The sequence below is a fragment of the Equus przewalskii genome, chromosome 3 (assembly GCF_037783145.1).
Source record: "Equus przewalskii isolate Varuska chromosome 3, EquPr2, whole genome shotgun sequence".
NCBI lineage: Eukaryota > Metazoa > Chordata > Mammalia > Perissodactyla > Equidae > Equus > Equus przewalskii.
In genome coordinates, this window is record NC_091833.1 from 66,046,411 (window position 1) to 66,066,442 (window position 20,032).

The 20,032-nt window shown below is 36.3% G+C and overlaps 1 protein-coding gene across 1 annotated transcript; it reads left to right on the plus strand.

The window, feature by feature from the left end:
- The first annotated feature begins 429 nt into the window (after positions 1 to 429).
- Positions 430 to 19,552, plus strand: LOC103557633 (UDP-glucuronosyltransferase 2B4-like). The gene is made up of 5 exons (XM_070614763.1): positions 430 to 1,097; positions 5,946 to 6,077; positions 8,270 to 8,357; positions 8,951 to 9,170; positions 18,824 to 19,552. Exons 1-5 carry the CDS (start codon positions 468 to 470, stop codon positions 19,098 to 19,100), a joined length of 1,347 nt encoding a protein of 448 aa, XP_070470864.1. The 5' UTR covers positions 430 to 467; the 3' UTR covers positions 19,101 to 19,552.
- Positions 19,553 to 20,032: the final 480 nt, after the last annotated feature.

Consider the following 20,032-nt stretch of genomic DNA (forward strand, 5'->3'; position numbering starts at 1 on the left):
GTGGCAGAGAGATGAGGCAGTTCCACCTAAAGGGTAAAGGTTTATTGATGATGAAAATGCTCTTCAATTGATTGTTGTGGTGGTTGCACAATTCTGTGAATATACTATGAACTATTGAACTGTATACTTTAAGGTTCAACAAGACTGCAGACACAATTGCATCTCACTTGCCACTTGTTCTTGACAATCTTCCAAATATAGCTGACTTACAAATACAAGAGTATCACCTCTTCGCAGACAATAGTACTTTTAAGTTAAAACAGATATTAAACACATGTATACAAACAAAGTCATCTACTTTTTGCTTTTCCACTTGCTATCCAAATGCTCTGACTGTCCATATCATCTATTTACTTTGAGCTGTAGGAGTTATATTTTAACTTCCTGATTGATTTCTCCTTAAATTTAAGCCTGAGCAATGGTACAAGGGATCAGCAATTTGAAAGGAACCATTGCATTCCACCAACATGTCTCTGAAATGGATTTCACTTCTGCTGCTGCTACAGCTGAGTTGTAACTTTAGCCCTGGGAGTGCTGGAAAGGTGCTGGTGTGGCCCACAGACTACAGCCATTGGATCAATATGAAGAAAATCCTGGATGAACTTGTCCAGAGAGGTCACGAAGTGACTGTTCTGACAGCTTCAGCTTCCATTCTTGTTGATCCCAACAAACCATCTGATATTAAATTTGAGATTTATCCTGCATCTTCAACAAGACAAGAATTTGAGGATATTGTCAGGAAAATAATCAATGATTGGACATATCTGACAAAAGAACCATTTTGGACACAGTTTTCACTACTGCAAGAAGTCCTTCAGGAATTTTCTGATTATTTTGAAAAGCTCTGTAAAGATGCAGTTTTGAACAAGAAACTTATAAGAAAATTACAAGAATCAAAGTTTGATCTCATTCTGGCAGATGCCGTGGGACCGTGTGGTGAGCTGTTTGCTGAGCTGCTGAAAATACCTTTCATGTACAGTCTCCGCTTCGTTCCAGGCCATAAAGTTGAAAAGTATAGTGGAGGACTTCCATTCCCACCGTCTTATGTACCTGCTGTTATGTCAGAATTAAGTGATCAGATGACATTCATGGAGAGGGTAAAAAATATGTTATATGTGCTTTATTTTGACTTTTGGCTCCAAACATTTAATGAGAAGCAGTGGAATCAGTTTTACAGTGAAGTACTAGGTCATGTGTTTGGGTGGTGGTTTGAAGTCCTAATTTTCCTAGTGCCTTGGAATGCGGGTTTGTATAAAGTCATAGGAATTTGTCTTTTATAAGTGAAATGTTCAAATAAAAATATAAAATATATCTCAAACTCATAAATATTATGGAAACACTTAAATTATAGGGTTAGTTAGAATGCTGTGGTCCACTACTACTACAGGACCCTCCAGGAAATCATAAATTAAAAGTTAGAGCACTTAGGAGCTGTTAAGCAATCACATATCATTTCTTATCTGTTTGTTTGTAATAGGTTTTATTTCATAGAAGACTTTTAGGTCCTCAGCAATATTGAGTAGAGATTTTCCTTACGCCTTGCACCGTCACATGAATGCCTCCCTTATTATCAACATTCCCCACAAGAGAAGTAGATGTGTTACAGTTGACAAAACGATACTGACATACAATTATCATCTAAAGTCCATATTTTATATTAGGGTTCTATCTTGGTGTTGCACGTTCTTTGAGTTTAGACAAAATTATAGTGTCACGTGTCCACCATTAAAATATCATAAGTGTAGTTTCACTGCCCTAAAAATACTCTGTGCTCTGCCTAATCATCCTGCACATCAATTTTACTGTAATTTATTTCATATTCAATACAAATGATTAGAAATTTCACTAAATATCTTGATCAAAAAAGACATAATATTGGGGCTGGCCCCGTGGCCGAGTGGTTAAGTTCGCGCGCTGCACTGCAGGCGGCCCAGTGTTTCGTTGGCTCGAATCCTGGGCGCGGACATGGCACTGCTCATGGAACCACGCTGAGGCAGCGTCCCACATGCCACAGCTAGAAGAACCCACAACGAAGAATACACAACTATGTACCGGGGGGCTTTGGGGAGAAAAAGGAGAAAAATAAAATCTTTAAAAAAATAAATAAATAAATAAATAAATAAATAAAAAGACATAATATTGAGCAGTAATATATTTCTAGCACAACAGTCTATGGAGCCATGAGGTAATTATTTCCCCTTATTTAGTTTAGTTTCATTTAAAAAATAAACTATTTTGCTGTGTTACCTGAAGGAGTATTACCCGAAGGAGTCCTTCACAATTGCTCTATCTCAAACACGTGAACATATAATTACAATTTTTAATGATTACATATTCCTTCACTAAGTACTTACAAAACATCTGTTTTAAAGGCCTAGAATTTTGTCAAAAGGTGGACATACAAGTTACAAGCCATACTTTCTACAAACAATGTCTCTACAGATAAAATGAGCCACTATTAAGGGTGAGCCCACCTATTTCCATACTTTATGAAAACTTTCCAGCTATTTTTTGCAAATACATTTATTTAATATGCAAAAATTTTTAAGCTCCTTACGTGAACCGAGTACCAGTGTGGCCATACTTTCAAAGCCTTAGTTTACTGGGAAAATCTAGGATCAAGGGAATAGCTTTCTAAATTGTAAAACTGGAGGGAGTGCTTCAGGGAAACAAGTGTCCGTGGGTATGGTAGGGAGAACTGATGGAGCAGTTGAAATCATTGTTTACATTTGCATCAATTACTTTTGCAGCTTTACAGAAAAGCAAATTTAAATTTATTTCTTTAGCGGCTTAAGTTTAATAACTGTTTATGATTGTGAATTCACTGGTGTGATCTTACAGATGAAAGTCTCTTACGCTTTGTCATATATATAAACAACATATATGTATATTATATATATTCTCACACGTAATTGTATTGTGAAACCACACACAAGTTTCAACATCTTTGGCTATGTCATTGTTAGCTCTTTTCAGAAAATTACCTGGTATATTCACTTTAGAAAACTCTCATTTCCTTATTTTTATTTGCTTTTTTTCCTTCAGGAAGACCTACTACATTATTTGAGTTAATGAGAAAAGCTGAAATGTGGCTCGTTCGAAACTATTGAGATTTTGAATTTCCTCGCCCATTCTTACCACATTTTCAGTTTATTGGAGGATATCACTGCAAACCTGCCAAACCCCTGCCTAAGGTGACCTATTCCTGTTTGTGTGGTTGGTTTGCTTTGAATTTTCATTAGAACTGATTCTGTGTTGTTTATTTAGAATGTTTGATTACAGTGAGAGATATGGGAAGCTGTGTAAAGTGACCTACCACTTAGAAACTCATATATTTCAAAACCATTACAAGACTCCGAATTTCATTACCATGACAGAATAAAGCAATATACCTGAAAGACATTGGGAATAGGGTCAGTTAAATTACGGCCTCATTATTCATCACATAAAAACGTATCAGTCACTCTTTCAAAAATATTCTTTTTTTTTTTTTCTGGCTGACGACAATTTGCCCTAACTAACATCTGTTGCCCAACATCCTCTGTTGGCATGTCATTTGCTGCCACAGCATGGCCACTCATGACAGATGAGTGGTGTAGGTCCGCACCCGGCAACCAAGACAGGGCCACCAAAGCGGAGTGTGCCGAACTTAACCACTAGGCCACCAGGGCTGGCCCTCAAAGAATATTCTTAAAGTGACTAGCATATTCCAGAGCTATGTGCTGGTATGCAGAGAAGCAGTGGAGACACAATTTTCCCCCATACATACCATACATTCTACTTGGAAACCTAGAATATAAACATGTAATAAAAACTGTGCAAAAAGTATTATAATAGGGAACGGCCACAATGCTAAAGAATATCCAGTGGGCATCATAGAACAACAATGATGAGAAGCAGAAAGTACACTCTTTGTATTGGAAAGGTTACATCATTAATTTCTAGAGCGAAATGAACTAATAATGAATTTCAAACAGAAGGACTGAATCAAAAAAGAGGATGAGTATGCAGTTTTGACAACATATACTGGAAACTTTCAGCTCTTCTACATTTCCTTTTTCTTGGTATGAGTGTGTACTGAGCCATAAGGAATTATTCCGGGACTGAGAGTAGTAAATTGATTCTAAATAGGCAAGAATGTGGGAATACAAGTCAGAATAATTCTGAAACAATTCCAGGCAAGAGGGTGACCAGCTTTCTGCTGCAGAAAACCTGCTGTATCTCTCCCACTGTGGGCCAGCTGCTCCCTGGAGAACTCTGGGAGGTGATGATGAAGGCCCCTCCCAGCCAGTTACACAAAGCACGTTCTACTAGGACATCCAGTTTACAATATGATTTCATGGCCAAAGGTGTCATACATAAACAAACCAGAAATATGGTCACTCAAATAAGTAATATGCATGTATATTTCTGGATTATAAATAGGAATCTTAGGGCTATTTCATGGAAAATCCAAACAGTAATATCAGATTCATTTTTCTGATGAGTCTGAGATTACTCATCAGCATTCTCCAGCCTTTAAAGAGAGAATTTAGGGGGAGCTCGGGAAATACGAAGTTTAGATGAGGTATAAATTATTATAGAGCTGTGAGGAAAAAGATGTAAAGTCACTGCACTCATACAAAATTTTCATAGTGCTCATAGTCAGAGACAGTAAATACTAATGACTAAACTAAAATAATTCCTCAGAAAACCTGTGTGGCATAAACGCAAATGATTTAGTAGAACTATAACAGTAAAGAATCAAAGGTGAGTCAAGATCTTGCTGTGTGGCCTCCTTCCAAGAGTCTATGTTAGTAATTAATGACAGTGTAAATGAAGAGACTAGGCATAATATTGTCTGCACTACTGTATATTGGCTCTATTTCACTTCTTTCTTACACACAGACACGCACACACACATTTGTACAGATATACATAATAAAGGAAATTAATCTCATATCAATTGTATCATGGCAAAGGAACTGAAGGATTAGATCTGTTATACAAAGTCACTGAGGAAAACAGAATGGAGGTTCCTCAAAACATTAAAAGTAGAATTACCATAAGGCCCATCAGTTCCACTTCTGACTATGTATCAAATGCAATTGACATTAGGATCCCACTGAGATATATACACAGCCATCTGCATAGCAGCATTATTCACAAGAGTCAAAATGCAGAAGCAACCCAAGTGTCCATCAACAGATGAATTAATAAACAAAATGTGGAATTTACAGACAATGGAATATTACTCAGCCTTAAAATTGAAGGAAATTCTAACACACGCTGCAACAGTAGTGAACCTTAATGACACTATTCTAAGTGATATGGGACATTCACAAAATGACAAATACCATATGATTCACTTATATAAATTATCTAGACTAGCCAAATTCATAGAAGCAGAAAGTAGAATGACAGTTGCCAGGGAATTATTGTATAATGGGTATAGTTTCAATTTGCAAGGTGAAAAGTTCTGAATATTGGTTGTACAACAATGAGAAGGTACATACTACTGAACTATTCACATAGGAATGGTAAAGATGGTAACTTTTACATTATGTATGCTTTACCACAATTAAAAATAATCAGGGGCTGGCCAAGTAGCACAGCAGTTAAGTTCGCATGTTCTGCTTCTCGGCTGCCCGGGGTTCGCTGGTTCAGATCCTGGGTGCAGACATGGCACCACTTGGCATGCCATGCTGTGATAGGGGTCCCACGTATAAAGTAGAGGAAGATGGACACGGATGTTAGCTCAGGGCCAGGCTTCCTCAGCAAAAAAGAGGAGGACTGGCAGTAGTTAACTGAGGGCTAATCTTCATCAAGGAAAAAAAAAATCAGGCACTATACTAGTAATTCCTGATAGTAGATGATTTTCTCTCCTTATTTGTTTGCAGCAATCCTTTCAATAATGTTTACGTTGCTGTTGTTCTTTGGTGATGGAGTAAATTATTTCTTCACAGGAATTGGAAGAATTTGCTCAGAGCTCTGGAGAAAACGGTATTGTGGTATTTAGTCTGGGGTCAATGATCAGCAACATGACAGAAGAAAGAGCCAATGTGATTGCATCAGCCCTTGCCCAGATTCCACAAAAGGTTAAATAAAGTACCTTATACTGGACAGCTATTTAATTTATCTGTCATATTTTGAAAAGGGTGTGATTACAGAAATTTCCTACAGGAAAGGTAAACTACACTGTACTATGATAGATCCAATTTATGTCAAAAATGAGTGTAAAAGCGAAAGTATACATGGCAGGTGTCAACAGTGCAGAGGGTGATTTTGATTGACAATAATTTTGCCATTAACATTGGTATCAGATTAAACGTATTTAACAGATGCAGCATGAAGCTTGGGTATTATAATGATATTGCGGGCAGGTACACCTATCCTCAAATTCTGCTCTGTCATTTGCTCCTTTTCCTTGTAAGATTCCTCAGGGCACTGTATATGCTACAGATGTTCTCAGACAGGAGTCAGGGGCTGTCCCCTGGTGTGACAGTTAAGTTCAGAGTGATCAGCCTCAGTAGCCCAGGGCTGCAGATTTAGATCCCGGGCATGGACATACACCACTAGTCAGCCATGCTGTGGTGGTGACCCACGTACAAAATAGAGGAAGACTGGCACAGACGTAGCTCAGAGTTAATCTTCTTCAGCAAAAAAAAAAAAAAAATAGAAAGAAAGAAAGGAGGTAAATTTTAACACTAACATTAAACAAGAAATGATAACAGTCTGAAAGGCATCCTGAAGTTTAGGTTTGCCAGGCAATCCAGGCCTCATTTACTTCCCTTCAATTTCAGAAAAGCCCTATTCAATGTGCTGTTCAGGGTGCTATGAAAAGAAAGGATAGCCAAGGCTCACCAACCTGCATCCAGGTTCCTATCCAGCCACGATGATTTAACGAGAGACAATAAACAACTGGAAAACAAGAAAAAGAAAAAAATGTCCTTGTGCATCAGGTCCCTGCTAAAGTTTGAAACAGGGAAACAAAAGAAATCATGGAGATGGGTCAGCCCTTAAGGTGACCTTGTGTTTTACAAAATATGGATCTGCAAGGACCTTGCTTCTAATCCATCTGAATAATAAATCCTCTCAATTGAAGAAGGAGGAGGGAATCTAAAAAGGAGCCAATTAGAAGCCAGGCTAGCATAAGAAAGTTTCTGATGTTTTCTTCTTGGTAAAATACGGCAGTAAATTATTTCTAATATATAGAACATACCTGAGTCTCTCAGTGTATTTGTGAACTACTTTTTAGTTTCCTGTTACAGCTTTCTGCTTATCATTTATGCAAATTTTCTGAGAACTGAAGTTGCTTTAAGACTCACATAGCAAATAGATGTTAACCACTGGTAATTTAAAATCTGGCTTATGAGGGTTGCTGAGGAATTGCAAAATCTGCAACTAATTTTGGTACTGGGCTTGGAAATGGCTTGGCTATAAGAAACCATATTGATCAATACTGTCAAGGTTGGAATGCATCCTGAAAGTGTTAACAGTCAGTTGAGTAAAATTTAGCACCATCATGATATTCAATTTTTTTCAACAGCAATACTCTTATATATGAAGTACTAAGAGGCTCTTCTTTTCAACATGCAAAGAATTTTCAAACCTAGCAATAGTGATAATACTCTGGATTCATGTAAAAGATTACTACTTGAAATTTTTCTTGGAAGTATTCGGATTAATAATTAGTAAACTTAAACATACTTAGCAAGTAGAAATTATTTGTTATTAAAAATAAATAGTTAAAAATCAGAATTATTTTTCTCACAAATAGCTGAATGCACACATTTCACGTTTGGCAAATCGAAAGATGTAAAACTCTAATGATATAACTTATAGGACAAGTGCATATAAATAAATCACTTCTGCCAACCATCAAAAAGAAATAAGCAAGCTAATATTAAATTTGGCAGCTGAGAGCTAATATAATAGTTAAATTAGTAGATTATTCATGATTTGCCTTTTTTTTGCACTAAAATTAAAATGACTGCCTAAAAAATTTTATGTGCTTGAATTGGTGATTGAAAATCTCATTTGTCTAGTCCAAGTGTGAAACATCATGATTGCAATCAAACTTGACTGAATATAAAATAAGTACGTGAAACATGAGAATTCCTATTATATCCGTGTTTTATTGGTTCTCATTACTTAGCATCTCTTCCCTCATTTCTTCATCTGTCATGATGAATAGATTTAACTAGAGGCCTCCCAATCTATTTAGATTCTAATGTGCTACACTTTGAAGTTTGACTCGTGGAATAAGGCATTTTCTTTATTCTAACAGGTTATATGGAGATTTGATGGCAAGAAACCAGATACCTTAGGGCCAAATACTCGGCTCTATAAGTGGATCCCCCAGAATGACCTTCTCGGTAAGATTCTGGAAAGCAAACACTATAATGAGAGTAACTCAAATCAGATGATAACAGTTCAGCATGAGATGAGTTTATTGAATATTTATTATTGGAAAGCTCAAAATTAAAAACTAACTTTCTCATATTTATTTCGCAGTCGTAGGGGGAAAGGATAACTGTAACCTTTCCTTCCTCTGATTCCTGCACCACCACAATCAACTTCCTGCTGCCTTGATATGATACTTATCAGATTCAGTGACTTCATTATTTCATTAAGAGAATATATTCTAACATATCCCGTCCCCCTTTTTTTTCCAACTCATTGTTTTTTTTATCCAGCATGTTCTCTTTCAATTTTGTCCACCTGGCCATCACGTATTCCCTTTTCATTTCTGAAGGCATACACTAATCTTCTCTGTAGACTTCAATTATCTCTACAGCAGCTTTAGATTTGGCTTCCTATGACCTCTGAAAGGCATTTTAATATATTTCATGTATATAATAATGTGTTATCTAGAATAAAGTGCCTCTTTCAGTGTCTTATATTGCCCTACTCTCATTTTATTCTAAGACTTATACTTAATGGTTTGCTGAAATTCACCCTATCATAGGACACCCAAAAACCAAAGCCTTTATAACTCATGGTGGAGCCAATGGCATCTATGAGGCGATCTACCATGGGATCCCTATGGTGGGCATTCCTTTGTTTGCGGATCAACCCGATAATGTTGTTCACGTGAAGACCAAGGGAGCAGCTGTTAGACTGGACTTCACTACAATGTCAAGTACAGATTTGCTCCATGCATTGAAGAGAGTCATTAATGACCCATCGTAAGTATCACTATTTTTTTAATATGTAGTATTTACAGATAGATCCTTTTGCCAATGATGAGTATGAGTTTCATCTCTTTTTAAGAGGCTAATTATAAAATTATTAATGACTTAACCAATCTTAAAGCTACCTTTATTTTCACCCTGACATTTATTTCAAAGTTGTATCTTAACCCCATATATTTAATAGGTAACCAATTGGGACAACAGTTTTCTCCTCAAATAGTGTAACATTACATAGTTAATTGTAAGAAGGACACATTTCTTATGATATGACATCCAAGAAGGTAAGAATGATGAACAAGAAATATCATAAATTCTTTCATTTCAGTAGTTAACATCTCTGAAACTATAAATTTCTTTATGTCAAAAATTGATTTTATCACGTTAGCAGATTTTATAATGTGATATAATTTACATACTTATAAAATAAACCCTTAAAACTATAAAATTCAAATATATGTAGTACATTTACAGAGCTATGAAGTCATCATAATGATATAAATTTAGGAAATTTTCATCACCACAAAAGGAAATGTGACATGCATTAGAAGTCACTTCCTATTGCCCCCTGCCTAAGCAACCATTAATCAATTCTCTGTCTCTATAGATTAGACCTTCTGGACATTTCATATACATGGAATCATATCATATACGGTCTTTTGCAACTGGCTTCTTTCACATAGGATAATGTTTTTGACTTTATTCCCTGTCATAGCTTTGTATTGCTGAGTAATATTCTATGATAAGGACATAGCACATTTTATTTACCAACTCATCAGTTCATGGCTATTTTCGTTGTTCCTTGTTTGGCTATTAGGAATATTGCTATATGTGCTTTTGTGTAAACATATATAAGGATATCACTACTTACAGTAAATCTAAACAGACTAAATCATTTAAAGACAAAGATAGTGAGAATGGATTTTAAAAACTGACTTCACGTCATATTTACAAGACATCCATAAATAGAAGAGTACAAGAAAATTGTAAGTACAAAGGTAATAAAATATCTTTTTCAACAATAGCTATAGAAAGATGTAAAGCTATACTAATATCAGACACAGTAGAACAGAAACACTTCTAAAATAAAAATAAATAATTCATAATGATAAATAGGCTAATCCTTCAAAATAATGCAAATGATTAATTAGAAATACTTACTAGTAAATCCTCAAAATACACGAAGTAAAAGTAGACAAGAAGATAAAACAGATGGGGAGTGTATCAAGATGGTGACATAGGCAAACTCTGAACTGAACTCCTTCCCACAAACACAAACAAGATACAACGATTTTTGGAACAACTACACATGAGAGATAACTGAAAAATGGGTAAAAATAACTGCCACAACAAAAGAAAGTACTGATTGAGGCAGAAATTCCTGTCTGGAGAGAAAAAAAACACCTTTGCAAGCCATGGAGTTTCACAGTAAGCTGGCCTGGAACAATCATACATTATGCACCCTTCGCTGGAGGAGTAGGGGACCTGAGTAGGGGAGTATTGCAACTATAAGCATCCTTCAGACTCAGCACAACTGAGACAAGTCTCATAATATCTGGCTTTGCTGGCTTTTAACTTGAAGGAAGAATACCCCTAGGAAAGCTATCCTACATAAGTGGAAAAAAGCCAGCTCTTAAAGGGCCCATGCACAAATTTACCCATTGTGGAAAGCAACATAAATCACAAGAAAGAAAGGTGAACAATCGTTTGGTGAAAAGACACTCAGCTGATAGGCTCTGGGTTCATCCCAGTGAGATGTGAGTACTCTCAAGGAACTGAGAAATTGGAGGCAGCCATTATTGTGATGTAGTAGATGTGTGCTGACACAAATGCTGGCAGATGCCATTGGAGTTCTTCTTCTGGCCTGTTAGCCCAGGGTCTGCACCACCACTTAGTGGGCAAGTTTAATCCATCTCAGCGCTCCCTAGGGACTGGCCCCACCCAAAGCAAGCCTTTGAGCAACTTTTCCACTTGCATTGACTGGGTGCTTGGATCCTCTGCTGACAGGTGAGTGGGTCTCCCTCTGTGGCACAGGGCATGTGGGAAGAGCCAGTGTAGGGTGATGGTGAAGTGTGTGGAGGCCTCTGCACTGGTGCTACTCAGTCAGTTCCAGGGAGTCAAGAAGTTTGCAAGGGCCAGGGCTGTGATGACAATGGGTGCAGACCTGTCAGCCCTGGGCCTTATTGGCAGCTGAAGAGCTGTGCTTCTCAAAAAGCCAGATAGATGATCTGCCTCAGCTTCCAATGCCTGAAACAACTGGACACACTCATGGCTGTGGCCAGCCCCACTAAGCTGCAATCCCAAGAGAACTGACAACAGCCTTACAGGTGGGAGGCCTAGAGCAATTGTAAGACCCTGAGCCTCACAACCAGCCATGATGATGGCCTACTCACTTAAGAGAAAAACTCCAACAGGAATATGCCATTAGACTTTGCAGCAAAATGTGCTGAGTCTCTCCAAATATAATAAACTGATTGAAGGGTCCATAGCAGCCACATGCAGCATAGCACAACAATCAGCTGATCAGGGGAACAATCTAGACTCCCTGGGCATGTGCAGCAACAGCAACACTGACACAACAGAAACACACATGTAGCCCACACAGGGGTCACTCCTGGAACATTTGGAACTGGTGATGAGAGGCAAGCACACTGTTGGACCTTCAAAGTTATCTCTGACACAAGGTCATCTCCAAGATCAGGGGACATAGGTGACCCACCTAAGACATAGATATAAACACAGAGAATGAGGCAAAAGAAGAGGCAAAGGAATACATTCCAAGCAAGAGGAACAGGATAAAACTCCAGGAAAAGAAAAAAGTGAAACAGAAATAAACAATCTATTTGACAAAGAGTTCAAACAAAATGTCATAAAGGTGCTCACTGATCTTGGGAGAATGGATGAACACAGTGAGATCATCAGCAAAGGACTGGGAAACATAAAATAGAACTAATCAGAAATGAAGAATACAATACTGGAAATGAAAAATTCACTAAATGGTCTCAATAGCACAGTGGACGATACAGAAGAATGGATCAGTGAACTGGATGGAAGACTAGAGAAAATCACCCAAGCTGAAGAGATAAAAAACAAAAGAACTAAAAACAATGAGAACACTCTAAAGGAAGTCTGGGACAACATCAAGTGCACTAACATTCATATTTTAGGTGTCCCAGAAGGGGAAGAGAGAGACAAAGGGACAGAGAATCTATTTGAAGAAATAATAGCTTAAAACTTAACTAACCTAAGGAAGAAAACAGACATCCAAGTAAAGGAAGCACAAGGAGCACCAAATTAGATAAACCCAAAGAGGTCCACACCAAGACACATTATAATTAAAATGTCAAGAATTATAGATAAAGAGGGAATCCTAAAAATCACAAGAGAAAGGCATCAAGTGACATACAAAGGAAATCCCTTAAGGCTATCAGCTGATTTCTCAGCAGAAACCTTAGAGGCTAGAAGGGAGTGGCACAATATATTTAATGTGTTGAAAGGAGAAAATCAACAGTCAAGAATATTCTACCTGGCCAGGTTATCATTCAGAATGGAAAGAGACAGAAAGATTTTCACAGAGAAGCAAATATTAAAGGAGTTTATCACCAAGAAATCAGTCTTAAAAGAAATATCAAAAGGACTTATTTAAATGGTAAAGAGAAACTCAACAATAGGAATGAGAAAATTAAAAGAAAAAAGCAATAAAATCACTGGTAAAGGCAAAACTACATTAAAGGTAGTAGATCAATGCCGTATGAAGATAATATGAAGGTCAAAAGACAAAAGGTATGATTTCAACTATTTCAATGATAAAAGGGTAATAGATACACATACAGAAAAGATGAGGTTAGATATTATATCAAAAACATAAAACGTGGGAGGAGAGAATTAAGGGAGTAGAGCTTATAGAAGGAGATCAAACTAAAGACATCATCACTTCAATATAGATTGCTATATATGTAGATTATTATGTATGAGCTTCATGGTAATCACAAACCAGAAATCCATAGTGAATACTCAAATAATTCAAAGAAATTAACCCAAACACAATACTAAAGAAAGCCATGAACCCACAAGGGAAGAGTCAAGAGAAGAAGAGAGGAACAGAGAAGATCTACTAAAACACACAGAAGAAAAGTAACAAAATGGCAATAAGTACATACCTATCCATAGATACTTTAAATGTCAATGGAATAAATACTCCAATCAAAAGGCATAGGATGGCCAAATGGATAAAAAACAAGAGTCATATATGCTGCATACAGGAGACATACTTCAAACCTAACGATAGTCACAAACTGCAAGTGAAGGGATGGAAAAGATACTCCAAGCAAATTGCAATGAAAAGAAAGCTGGGTAGCAATACTTATATGAGACAAAATAGACTTTAAAACAAAAAATGTAACAAGAGACAAAGAAGGGAAGTGCATAATGATAAAGTGAACAATCCAAGAAGAAGACATAACACTTGTGAATATCTATGCACCCAACCTAGGAGCACCTAAATATACAACACAATTATTAACAGACATTAAAGGAGAAATAGACAGCAATACAAGAATCTTAGGGTACTTTATCACTCCGCTGACACCAATGGATAGATAACCCAAACAGAAAATCAGTAAAGAAATATTGGCCTTAAAGGACGTATTAAACCAGATGGACTTAGTAGATATACATAGAACATTAAATCCAAAAACCATAGAACACACATTCTTTCCAAATGTGCATGAACATTTTTGAGGATTGATCACATATTAGGCCACAAACTAGTCCCAATAAATTTAAGAAGATTGAAATAATACCCAGCATCTTTTCAGACCACAAAGGTATATAACTAGAGATCAACTACAGGAAGAAATTCAGAAAAGACACAAATATGTCGAGATTAAACAAGATGTGACTGAACAATGACTGGATTAGTGGAGAAATCAAAAAATACCTGGAGACAAATGGGAATGAAATTACAAAGTGCCAAAATCTATGGGGTACAGCAAAGGCTGTTCTAAGAGGGGAGATTATAGCAATGAAGGACTCCACAACAAAGAAGAAAAATCCTAAATAAACAATCTAACTCTAAACTAAAGGAACTGGAAAAGGAAGAACAAACAAAGCCCCAAATCAATAGAAGGATGGAAATAATAAAAACCAGAGCAGAAATAAATGAAATAGAGACTAAAAAAGAATAGAAAAAATCAATGAAACTAAGAGCTGGTGTTTGAAAAGATAAAGAAAATTGACAAACCTTTAGCTCGACTTAACAAGAAAAATACAGAGAAGGCTCAAATAAATCGAATCAGAAATTAAAGAGGAGAAATTACAACAGACACCTCAGAAACACAAAAGACTATATGAGAATATTACAAAAAGCTATATGACAACAAATTAGATAATCCAGAAGGAATAGATAAATTCTTAGAATCATATAACTTTCCAAAACAGAATCAAGAAGAAATAGAGGATTTGAATAGAACAATCTCCAGTAAGCTGATCAAAGAGTAACCAAAAACCTCCCAAAAAATAAATGCCTAGGACCAGACAGTTTCTCTAGTGAATTCTACCAAACATGCAAAGAAGACTTAATACCTATCCTTCTCAAACTCTTCCAAAAGTTGAAGAGGAAGGGAGGGTTCCTAACTCATTCTACAAAGCCAACATTATCCTGATACCAAAACCAGACTAGGAAACACAAAAAGGAAAATTACAGGCCCTTATCACTGATGAACCTCAATGCAAACATCCTCAACAAAATACTACCAAATCAATTCCAACACATTAAAAAGATCGTACACCATGATCAAGCAGGATTTATTCCAGGGATTTATGCAGGGATGGTTCAACATTCACAAATCAATCAACATGATACACCACATCACAAAATGAGAAATAAAAATCAAACAATTCTCTCAATAGAGGCTGAGAAAGTATTCATCAAGATGCAGCATCCATTTGTGATAAAATCTCTCAATAAAATGGATATAGAAGGAAAGTACCTCAAAACAATAAAGGCCACATGTGACAAGTGCACAACTACAATCATTCTCAATGGAGAAAAACTGAAAACTATCCCTCTAAGAACAAGAACCAGACAAGGATGCCCACTTTCACCAATTTTATTTAACATGCTATTGGAAGTGTTAGCCAGAGTAATCAGGCAACAAAAAGAAAAGGAATCAAAATCAGGAAGAACTGAAACTGTCACTATTTTCAGATGACATGATTTTATATATAGAAAACCCTAAAGAATGCACTGAACAACTTTTAGAAATAATAAATGAATATGGTTAAGCTGCAGGATACAAAATCAACATACAAAAATCAGTTGCATTTCTATACACTAACAAGGAATTAGCAGAAAGAAAAATTCAAACTTCAATCCCATTTCCAATTGCAACAAATATAATAAAATATGTATGAATAATCCTAACCAAAGAGGTGAAAGATCTGTACACTGAAAACTATAAAACATTGTTGAAAGACATGGAGGAAGATACAAAGAAATGGAAAGATATTCTGTGCACTTGGACTAGAAGAATTATCATAGCTAAAAATATGTATATTTCCTAAAGCAATCTACAGATTCAGTACAATACCTATCAAAGTTCCAACAACATTTTTCACAGGAATAGAACAAAGAATCCTAAAAGGTATATGGAAGAACAAAAGACCCAAAATAGCCAAAGGAATCTCTAGAAAAAATAACAACTCTAGAAGTATCACATTCCAGATTTTAAAACATACTATAAAGCTATAGCACCCAAAAGAGCATGGTACAGGCACAAAAACAGAGACACAGATCAATGGAACAGAATCAGGAAGCCCAGATAGAAACCCATACATTTATACACAGCTAATTTTCAACAAGCGAGCCAAGAACATGCAATGGAGAAATGAAAGTCTCCTCAATAAATGGTGCTGGGAAAACTGGATAGCCACATGCAAGAGAATGAAACTAGACCACTACCTTCACCACACACAAAAATTAACTCAAAAAGGATTAAAGACTTGAATGCAACACCTGGAACCATTAAACTTCTGGAAGAAAAGTTAGGCAGTATGCTCTTTGACATCAGTCTTATTAGCAGCATATTTTCAAGTACCATGTGTGACTGGGTAAGGGAAACAATAGAAAACATAGGCACATGGGACTACATTCAGTTGAAAACCTTGTGCACAGCAAAGGAAAACAACAAAAAACCAAAAAGACAACCTAACAACTGGGAGAAGATGTTTGCAAACCATATATCTGATAAGAGGATAATATCCAAAATATATAAAGAACTTACAGATCTCAACAACAAAAAAACTAAGAACCCAATTAAAAAACGGGCAAAAGATCTCAACAGACATCTCCCCAAAGACGATATACAGATGGTCAACAGACACATGAAAAGGCAGTCGACATCACTAACTACTAGGGAAATGCAAACCAAAACCAGAATGAGACATCATCTCACTTCCATCAGAATGGCTATAATTAGCAAGACAGGAAACAATAAGTGTTGGAGCTGATGTGGAGAGAAGGGAACCCTCATACTCTGCTGGTGGGAGTGAAAACTGATATAGCCAGTATGGAGAGTCCTCAAAACTTTAAAAATAGATATACCATAAGATCCAGCTGTTCTACCGTTGGGTGTTTACCCAAATAACATGAAAACACAAATGCATAAAGTTATATGAACCCCTATGTTCATCGCAGCACTATTCACAACAGCCAAGACTTGGAAGCAACCTAGGAGCCCATCAAGGGATGAATGGAAAATAAAAGATGTCATAGATATAGACAATGGAATACTACTCAGCCATAAGAAATGATGAAATCTGGTCATTTGTAACAACATGGATGGACCTTGAGGGCAATATGCTAAATGAAATAAGTCCAGAGGAATAACCCCAAAAATGTGTGATCTCATTCATAAGAAGAAGACAAAAACAATGACGAACAATCACATAGAAACAGAGATTGGATGGGTGGTCACCAGTCGGGAAGGGGAGATGGAGGAGAGCAAAAGGGGTGATTAGGCACTTGTGTGTGGTGATGGATTGTAATTAGTCTTTGGGTGGTGAACAGGATGTAATCTATACAGAAATCGAAATATATAATGAGGTAAACCTGAAATTTATAAATGTAAATCACTGTTAGAGCAATAAGTAAAGAGTAAAAATCCAAAAACAAATACACCAAACTATAGACATACTAGGGTGTTTTTAAAGACCTTTTTCTATAATATAGTAAAAGATAACAAAATAAATAATTACATAAAAGATTTGAAGAATGTAAATTGAAAAAGTGACCTATTTGATATATGTATAACAATGGAGAAAACATATTTTAAACAGCATATAGAATAATTAATGGAATGGACAATCATGCTGGGGTGAAACTAAGACTTAGTAGTTGAAATTTTTCAAATTATAAAGAGTATATTGTCTGGCCAGACAAGAATTAAGTTAGAAATCATCAAAAAGGAAAAGAAAGAACTAAAAAGATCACTAAATTTTGAATATTAAGAAATACATTTCTAAATAATTCAGAATCAACAAAGAAATCATAATCATTCATGCACCATCTTCTCAGCAATTCCCTTCTAGGAATTATCCAACAGAAATGTATAAATATTTAAACCAAAACACATTTAAAAAATATTTATATCAGCATTAGTAGAAACGGCCAAGATATTATTAATAATCCACATGTCCATGGATAACTATGAAGACATAATCTATGGCATTGTCAGACATTGGATACTATACAGTAGTGGAATTTAATAACTGCTACAGAAAGGACAAAAACAAATGAATGATACTATCTAATTCTAATATATGACACAGAAAAACCAATCTATGCTATTAAAAATAATGATAGCAGTTAAGTTGTAGAAGAGATTAGTGAGTAAACAGTAGAAGAAAAAGATGAGCTTCTAGTAGCTTGTGGTATCCGATACCAATATGTAGGTTGTAGGTACATTTAGTATTCACTTCAGGATGATTTTCCAGCTGATAGTGAAATTTTGAGCTCTTCGCTTAGGATATGTGTGTTATTCTTTTGTATTTTTTACTTAAATTAAAGTATATTTTACAAAATGTATTTAGAAATCTAGAATTCAAATAGGAAAAAAAGAAAAATATGGAAGACATGCCTAGGGCTGCTATTAGGGTGGCCAGGAAGAGCCTGTCTGAGATGTGACACTAAAGCTAATGCCTCCCTCAAAAGTAGGAAGCAAGCCTTGGGGTGTCGCAGGGAAGAGTGCTCGAGGACAGGGAGAGAGGGGACACAAAGTGCAAAGATTCTGAGGTGGGAACACAGCTCAATGGCACAATTCCTCTTTAGAAACTTCAAGAGCATCATCCTAAAATTGCATTCGTCTTCTGACTTAGAGCCCTCAGAATGGCTTCTATCATTATGCCTGCTAGAAAAGATTTAACTTTCCCACGTTATCTAGATCTTCACTTTTTAAAGTATTCGTCATCAGAAAATTGCAATTTAAAAACAAAACTGTCGATGAAGTTTCAAGAAAAATATAATTCTTCCGCAACTCTCTGACGTTTATTTTGAACCTTGTGTATGGCACTTCAAAAGCTTTTCATGGGAATGATACGCTTCAGCAAATTAACTTCTTTTCAATGTTGTTATCTTTGTGTTTCTCCTTTAGATATAAAGAGAATGCTATGAAATTATCAAGAATTCAACATGATCAGCCAATGAAGCCTCTAGATCGAGCAGTCTTCTGGATCGAGTTTGTCATGCGCCACAAAGGAGCCAAACACCTGAGGCCAGCCTCCCATGACCTCAACTGGTTCCAGTACCACTCTTTGGATGTGATTGGGTTCCTGCTGGACTGTGTGGCGACTGCTGTATTTGTCATCTCAAAATGTCTGGTGTATTGCTGGAAGTTTGCTAAAAGAGGAAAGAAGGAAAAAAGGGAGTAGTTGTACCTGAGACCTGAAGCTGGTATGCCTCACAGATGGGACTCCCCCAGTTAATTCCAGCAAGTAGTTGTGATGTAAAAGTTCCTTCCTCTTATGACAAACCAAACTTTCATAATTTAGCTTCTGAGATCAAAATTTGTTTTCAAGTGATTACTACCTGTTTAAGAGTTAGAAATATGTCATGCTAAAGCAAAGCAGAGGCAAAAGTTAAATTAAAAGACTCTATGGGATATTGACCTTAATTACTCTAATACAAAAGCTATACCAAAAGAAGATTATTGAGCTTAACTGTGTTTCAGACATTGAATATGGACACAATAGCCTTAAGCTGTGCATTCGCAATATCACTATTATTGTGCAAATACTCAGAATATTTTAACTTCAAGTTGATGTAGATTTTGTAACTTTATCTTTTGCAAAAGAAACTATTCAATAGTTAGAATTGTCTAAAATGGTTCACCCTTCATTTTCCACCACTAATGCTGCTTGGCTTTACTGTGCATCCAGCCTCAGAATCACTCCTTACCTAAAGACATGGCAAGATGTTTGCCTTCATCCAGTTTAATTCCTTTCCCAGTGGAATGCATGTGGATTTAGAAATATAACAGCTTCTTCATGCTTCCTAATATACAACTGAGCTACTTAACAAAGACTTTGGTTTCACTAGCTTATTCTCTTTACCTCATAGCTCTTTGAAAGGATTCATCAGGTTGCTTTCACTCTCATTTTAGCCTTTGATAATGGATGTAAGGTCCCAATTGCAGGTTTGATTAATATAGAGCCCATACTCTTAAGGAATTCTTGAATTTTCATTCTCTCCAAATGTATGTGTACACACACACACACACACACTCACATGTCCAGTTCTTCAAAACACGGCACAACACCACTTAGTTACTACTGATATGGTGAGCAATTCAATATGTTTGTTG

Coding starts and splice junctions, on each gene's coding strand:
- LOC103557633 (XM_070614763.1), top strand. CDS start 468: ATGTCTCTGAAATGGATTTCACTTCTGCTGCTGCTACAGCTGAGTTGT. Junction 1,098..5,945: donor AGATGACATTCATGGAGAGG/GTAAAAAATATG, acceptor ATTTCTTCACAG/GAATTGGAAGAATTTGCTCA. Junction 6,078..8,269: donor TTGCCCAGATTCCACAAAAG/GTTAAATAAAGT, acceptor TTATTCTAACAG/GTTATATGGAGATTTGATGG.